The sequence below is a fragment of the Anarrhichthys ocellatus genome, unplaced genomic scaffold (genome assembly GCF_004355925.1).
Source record: "Anarrhichthys ocellatus isolate YVR2014 unplaced genomic scaffold, GSC_Weel_1.0 scaffold96, whole genome shotgun sequence".
Taxonomy (NCBI): Eukaryota; Metazoa; Chordata; class Actinopteri; order Perciformes; family Anarhichadidae; genus Anarrhichthys; species Anarrhichthys ocellatus.
In genome coordinates, this window is record NW_022280126.1 from 388661 (window position 1) to 396663 (window position 8003).

General features: G+C 47.2%; 1 protein-coding gene across 1 annotated transcript; it reads left to right on the top strand.

Moving 5' to 3' along the window:
• Positions 1-2163: 2163 nt before the first annotated feature.
• LOC116398999 (uncharacterized) lies at positions 2164-7225 on the top strand (the record flags this gene model as incomplete). The annotated part of the gene is given in 7 exon segments (XM_031875804.1): positions 2164-2363; positions 3109-3330; positions 3384-3567; positions 3974-4046; positions 4318-5290; positions 5843-6369; positions 6372-7225. Coding segments are annotated over 7 exon segments (3033 nt in total), but the record flags the coding sequence as incomplete, so codon positions are not given.
• Between the last annotated feature and the right edge of the window lie 778 nt (positions 7226-8003).

The following is an 8003-nucleotide window of genomic DNA, read 5'->3' on the forward strand; positions in this document are numbered from 1 at the left end:
CCTCAGGAAGTACATCCTTTGCTGAGCCTTCTGCTGATGATAAGCTCCCACTTGAGGTCCTGGGTTATGATGGAGCCCAGGAAGCGGAAGGACTCCACCGCGTCGACGGGGGAGTCACACAGGGTGATAGGGGCTGGTGGGGCTGCATTCTTCCTGAAATCCACAACCATCTCCACTGTCTTTAGAGCAGGGGTCTCAAACTCATTTTCACTCCGGGCCACATCAGCATTATGGTCGCCCACAAAGGGCCGGTTGTAAATGTAACTTCTCCTCACATATTGGTAAATAACTGTGTCTGCATTTGATTATTGTTTATTCAAGTGTAAAAATATTGTACATGCAGTTATATAAATGTAAAAATATATTTAAGCACATTTCTGTTATAACTTAAATCCTTTTAATGTAGGGTTAAGAAACCCACATTACTCTATCAAAGATCAAACTTTTAAAGAAAATAGCAAAGACAAATATCAAACACAAGTTATTACAATAACTTTGTTCAATGCTTAAAATCCTTTCAAGGGTACGTTTGCACAATCCCATGTGAAGTATTTCATGTGTTTTAATGCCACGTTTAAAGTAGTCTTCAATGTACTCACAATACATTTCCATTTCAAGTGTACGGTAACCAGCCAAAGAGCTGCTTCTATGACTGTGTGTTTAAGTATCTCATAATTTTGACTTTCTATCTCATAATTTTGATTTTCTATCTCAGAATCATGACTTTCTATCTCAGAATTATGACTTTCTATCATAGTTATGACTTTCTATCTCGTAACTTCGACTATGTGGATATTTTTATTATCAAGTCTAACTTAATTATTTTTTTTTTGTAACTTTTTTTGTAACTTTTAATTTAATAATGAAACACAACCTTTCATTATTAAAGACTACTTTATTACTCTCGTATTTTTTTTAAACTCGGCAACCAATCTACTTCCTGTTTACACCGTCACGCGCATGCCCAGTGTACGAAAATGGTCACGTGCTGCCCGTCTTCGAAGGTTGCCGTGTGGATGCAGATCAATTCGAGAATGATGCTGAAACGGCCGTGTGGACGGAGATCGTTTCTATTTGACAAATCTGCTTCCAAATAGAAACGGAGTAGTATGGATGTAGCATTAACTCCCTTCACCTGTTCACTCTGATCACTAATCAAGCCACGATATAGACTCTCAGACACACATTGCCAGATTGTTCTTCGCTTTTCAATGCCAGACTCTCCAGCGCTCTATCATGGACTGATTCCCTGTTATCGACCCTGCCTGCCCCTGATCTACCTGTCTCGCCTGACTCCCGGTAAACCCACCAGCCTTCTGTTCCTTATTTGGATTAATTCTGAGGCTCTATCTGTTGCTCTATCAAGGACTTTGTGCATCATTCTGTACCTGCTAAGTTTATAATAAAAGCCAATGGTTCCTGGAATCTTGTGTGCTGCATTTGGGTCCATATACAATCCGTTACAACAAGCATCATAATCACTAGATGCAACTACGTCATTTGTGTTCATGTACAGATATCATATGTTCATAGACTCAGGAGTTTAGACTTTATTGAGTTTTACAATGGGTGTATAAACCATCTTTAAACAGTTCAGTGGTAGTCAACACGTTTAATAGTTCGCAGCCATAGACGCCACCTGTGTTTCGGTTTAGCGAGTGACCGTGTTAGCTGGTGATTCTTAGTCAATTGCGTTGTGGTTGCTCGTAGTGAAAACAAACAGAACCTGTAAGTGTCCTTATAAAAGCCTTCAATTAATTTTAAATACAAACTCATCTGGGTGTATTATTTATGCTAATATGAAGGTATATTTGTGTCTTTATTACGCAAACAAAAAAATGTGAGAGCAAATTTCTCACACTGCAATCAAAAATCAAATTTGTAAGTGAAAATATATAAACTGAGAATAAATTATTTGTTAGTTGTACTTATGAAACTAGAATTTTTGGCTGCAAATCAAAAACCTACGCTTTCAAAAAGAAAAACTTTGCTTTCAAAAAGAAAAACCCTACGCTTTCAAAATGAAAACCTACGAGTTGAGTTTGGATGTAGTGGGCGGGGCATACGCTGCTGAATGAGCCAGGAGTTTCTATTGGTGGGTCCGACTTGGATCCCGGTATCTGCTTCCACTGTAAACAATGCCCATGAGAGCGCTTTAAGGAGATGACCGCCATCAACGGCTCCCTGTCCAACCTCGGCATAGTCATCACCGCGCTGGCCAAGAAGGAGAGCTATGTTCCGTACAGGAACTCCAAGCTGATCTACCTGCTGCAGGGGTGCTTGGGAGGAAGCAGCAAAACCCTGATGTTTGTAAACATTGCCCCCGAGCCAGACAGCTTTGGAGAAACGCTGAACTCTTTGAGGTTTGCAAGCAAGGTAAACGACTGTGTGATTGGGACTGCAAGTGCCAACAGGAAGTAGAGCAAAGTGTTTGAAAAATAACTCAATGCATCTCTTACTGTTTTTACCGTTATTTGTTCATTTAATTTTAGTGTATAGCTTTTTTTTTATGTAAAGTGTCTTTGAGTATTATGAAAAGCGCTCTATAAATAAAATGTATTATTATTATGTCCCAATCCAGCGGCTGCATCCTTTGGTGGACCCAGCCCCCGCGGTCCACATCGGCCATGTCCTTTGAGGACCACGAAGGCTGGACCGAGTGGTCTCCGAAATGAGACAGCCTATGCTACAGAGGACTTCCTGTTTGCGTCACCAGCTGCCCCCCCCCCCCCCTTTGCTGCTCCCGTGCTTAGAATGCCTGCTCAGAAGGATTATACTGTATATACAGATACAGTATATCTGTGTGAATTGAACTAGAAGTACGATGTCAGCCAACACGTACTAGACCTCTTAGGTTTTTGCGTTCCCCAGACCGCTTAGCCTGCTGGGCTACTACTGGCTCGTTTGTTAGCCCTGGGCTCTGAAGCTAGCTAACGCTACGAAGACCACAGATATAGAGTGTCTCCACACGTCAAACTGAAAACAGAACCGTCTGTGAATCAGCTTCCACCTTTGCTAATACCTGAACAAGGCTATGGACTATGGGCTGGAGCACAATTGTCCACCAGATCTGCTATGGCTCCACTCACCTCTCCATCTGACTGTCAGCTGCGCCCGCCTGGTTGATAAAATCACAGAGCTGGAAGGAAGAATATCCACGCTCTACAGGATCCAGGATGCCGAGAACCTCATGGACACCATCATCTTCGGTCCAGCACAAACCAACACAGCCAGCGACCGTGTGCATGATTCCATCGCTTCCAGTCCTGCTGCCCCTCCTCCGGTCACAGCTCCTGAGGCTTCTTGGCTACGGCTCGGAGCTAAGCCCTGGTCAGCTCCACTCCATCACATCATGAGCCCTGGTCCCTGGTCTGTGCTCGCAGCAGCCGGATAGGGAGACATCCCTCTCCTACACCCCATAACTTCGATGTCCAGCTGAAGAATAAATATGACACCCTTGCCCTCCACGACTTCCCTCCTCTGGCTAGGGACTCCCAGCTTCCTATACCATCCCACCTGCTGCCTCGAGGGACCCACAGCCCCGGCTCCCCCGACATCCCTACGCCAGTCATTCCTGAGCCCTTCTCTCGCCCCAGGACTTCGGCCCCCCCCGTTCTCTCAGTCCTTGCTCGTCCACTCCGCCACCACTGGTTAAATCCTCGCCTCCACCCACGCGTATTACACGCGCAGTGTTGTCGCCTCGTCCCCTCTTCGCCCCGATGACACTGATAGTCGGGGACTCAATAATCAGGAATACCCGTTTCGCGACCACACACTGTTTCCCCGGAGCAACGGCTCACGACATCCTGCTGAAACTGCCTACTCTGCTGCACGCCCTCCCGTCTACCATTCGGCGAATTATCGTTCATGTGGGAATCAACGATACAGCCCTCCACCAGTCTGAGTTGACCAAGATTGATTTTAAAAATCTTCTACACTTTTTAAACAGCTGTGGACTATCTGCTTTTATCAGTGGTCCAACTCCAACACTCTGCCGTGGATCACAGCGGTTCAGCAGAGTCCTCAGCCTCCACACTTGGCTCCAGGTCACCTGCAGGACCAACAACATGAGCTTCATTGACAATTTTAACCTGTTTTGGGACTGCTCTTCCTCTTTTAAGAATGATGGTATTCATTTTAACAAGCTGGGTAGCCGCCTGCTAGCAGCTAATTTACAGCATGCTGTACACTCTTGTCCACATGACTGACTATTTACTTTCCACACACACGCCTCTTCTTCTTCTACGCTGCCACCTCTGAGCACAGTTTCCCGTGACTGCTCCCCCTCCTGGCCTTCCCTGTCATCAACCCCTTCAGCTGCAGCTCTCCCCATTCAGACTATTGCGACAGAGAGGCTGCCCCGTTCACACCGCATTCACAAAGCCATAAACAAAAACAACCTCAGCTACATCCCTCCCAGTGATGTTCATATCGGCTCCCAGCACAAGTTCATCATCTACAACCCCACTTCAGTCAATTCCATCCCGTCTCTGTGGACTCGGCATTGGCGTACCACCACTCCCTCATTACGTCATCATAACAAACAGCACGTGAATGCAGCCAACCTCAGAACCCTCCCCAAAACCTCACAACCAACCACAAAACACTCCATGAAGCTTGCTCTGTTCAACACTCGGTCACTAAGCAACAAAGGCCCAATCATCAATGAATTCATCACTGACAACAACCTTGATATCCTCTGTCTCACTGAAACTTGGCAAAAACACCTGGATTACTACACACTCAATCAAACCACCCCAACTGGATATCATTACCTGGATAAACCATGCCCTGATGGCGCGGTGGAGGAATTGCCGCTCTTCACCGCCAAACTTATAAAGACCAGACTGACTAACATCGACAGTCCACCCTCATTTGAACAGCTCACATTCAAACTCTCTGGCCCTAAACCCCTGGTCATTGCAATTATCTACCGCCCCCCCAACCCTGCCTTCCTCTCTGACCTATCAGAATTCCTCACCCAGCTCTGCTCAGTCTCACCTTACATCATGTTGCTTGGTGATTTCAACATCCACATCGACTCCTCAGACTGTAAAACTGCCACCGGATTTCTGGACCTGCTTAAATGCTTCAACTTCACTCAACACATCGACTTCCCCACCCACAACCGCGGGCACATCCTGGACCTGGTCTGCTCCACTGAAATCACCATCAACCACCTCTCCGGCTATGACCTCACCATCTCCGGCCATCTAGCCAACATCATGGAGATCGACATCCCAATCCCAGAACCCAAACTCACGTGCACCATCACTCTCCGAAATATCAAGTCTGTCTGCCCCTCATCCCTGTCAGCCTGTCTCACTGAAAAATTATCCACACTCTCCCCCTCCCTTAGCCCCTCCCCCTCAGACCTGGTCAACCTCTACAATAACACACTATCCTCCTGCCTTGATCAGCTTGCCCCTCTCAAAACCAGAACTGTCTCATTCACCCACACTGCTCCCTGGTTCACCCCTGAACTCCGCCTCATGAAATCCCAGAAACGCAGACTAGAGCGACTCTCCAAAAAAAACCGGCCTCACAGTTCACACCCTGGCGTACAAGGAACACATACAGCAATACAAACTGGCTCTAAACTCTGCTCGCTCCACCTACTACTCTGGCATCATCCGCTCTGGTTCCACCAACCCCAAGGTCCTCTTCTCCACAATAAACAAACTCCTCAAACCTATGGACAATCTCTCCCACTCCTCCACAGCAGAGAAATGCAACTCCTTTCTGACGTTCTACAAAGCTAAAATCGACACCATCTACAACCAACTGGCCACTTCCAGCCCCGCTTTGTCCAACCCTGTATCTGCAAATCCTCCACTAACTGACCGGTCACTCCGGTCCGATTCTCTCTCATCTCCCCCTCGGATCTCAATAAATCACTCTCTGGCATGAAGACTCCGACCTGTGACCTCGACCCTATCCCTTCCACTTTAGTTATGGCCTGTCTCCCGGCCCTCTGCCCGCACCTCCTCTCTGTCATCAACTCCTCCCTGTCTACTGGCTCCGTCCCTCCCGCCCTCAAACTCGCCTCAGTCACACCCATCCTCAAAAAACCTGGCCTTGACCCCGACATTCACAACAATTACAGACCCATCTCCAATCTCCCTTTTCTGTCTAAAATACTGGAACGCACTGTTGCCCATCAACTGAAAACTCACCTGGACTCAAACCAACTGTATGAACCATTTCAATCCGGATTCAGATCTCATCACAGCACAGAAACTGCCCTCATCAAAGTCACCAACGACCTCCTCTCCTCTGATGAACACTCCCTCAACATCCTGATACTGCTCGACCTCAGCGCAGCCTTCGACACCATCAACCACTCCATCCTCCTTTCACGACTCGAATCACTGGCACAGCCCTCTCCTGGTTTAAATCATACCTCTCCGACCGTGCACAGTTCATCAGCATCAACAAATTCAAGTCTGACACAGCCCCAGTCTCTCAAGGTGTCCCCCAAGGTTCAGTACTCGGTCCCCTCCTCTTCATCCTCTACCTGCTCCCCCTTGGTGACATCATACGCCACCATGGTCTCCAGTACCACTGCTATGCTGACGACACCCAGCTCTACATCTCCACCAAATCCATCACCCCCACCATCCACTCCACCATCACCAACTGCCTCACAGATATAAAAACCTGGATGCAAGCAAACTTCCTCAAACTCAACACCGACAAATCTGAAGTCCTCATCATCGGCCCCAAATCATTAAACAATTCACACCACAACTTCTCCCTCTGCATCGATGGCATCACTGTTCCTGCCTCCACACATGTCCGTAACCTTGGGATCATTTTCGATCAAACTCTCTCATATAAACGCCACGTCAATCACATCACAAAAACCGCCTTCTTTCATCTCAAAAACATCGCCCATCTCCGTCCCTCCCTCTCCTCCGCAGCCGCAGAAACACTCATCCATGCCTTCATCACCTCTCGACTGGACTACTGCAACAGCATCCTGTACTGCTCACCCACCAAAATCATCAATAAACTACAATACATCCAGAACTCAGCTGCCCGTCTGCTCTCCCACTCCCGCACCAGAGACCACATCACCCCAGTCCTTCAAAACCTCCACTGGCTCCCCATACAGCAAAGAATCCAGTTCAAGATCCTCCTCATCACTTACAAAGCCCTCCACAACCTTGCCACTTCATACCTTTCGGACCTCCTGTACCATCACACTACCAACCGCAACCTCAGATCTGCCGACGCCAACCTCCTTACCCCCCCTACTCTGTCCAAGCATCGGACCTGGGGGGACAGGGCCTTCTCCGTTGCTGCCCCCTCCCTCTGGAACTCCCTGCCCCAACACTCGCCACTTTCAAAACTGCACTTAAAACTCACCTATTCAAATCTGCTTTTAACCTCTAAAGTCAGTCATTCATTCATTCATTATCCAAACCGCTTATCCTGTTCAGGGTCGCGGGGCACTGGAGCCGATCCCAGCTGACATTGGGCGAAGGCAGGGTACACCCTGGACAGGTCGCCAGTTCATCGCAGGGCACATATAGAGACAGACACAGACATGCTCACATTCACACCTACGGGCAATTTCGAGTCTCCAAATAACCTGAGCTGCATGTCTTTGGACTGTGGGAGGAAGCTGGAGGGAACCCACGCTGCAACAGGGAGAACATGCAAACTCCACACAGAAGGACCACCCAGGATCGGGGATCGAACCCGGGCCCCTCTTGCTGTGAGGTGATAGTGCTAGCCACTACACCACCGTGCAGCCATAAGTCAGTCATGTATGTTTTCTTTTTCTTTTCATGTTTATTTTATTTTTTTTTTTCTTACTGTTATGTCGTAGATTTTGTTCTTATTATAAATGCTGCTATTGTTTCTGTTTTTAACATGTAAAGTGTTTTTGAGTGCGCACTTTTAAAGCGCTATATAAATAAAATGTATTAATATTATTATTATATACTGTATACTATTTCATGACTTTCAACTATTTCTTTCTCTATGGACAGTTT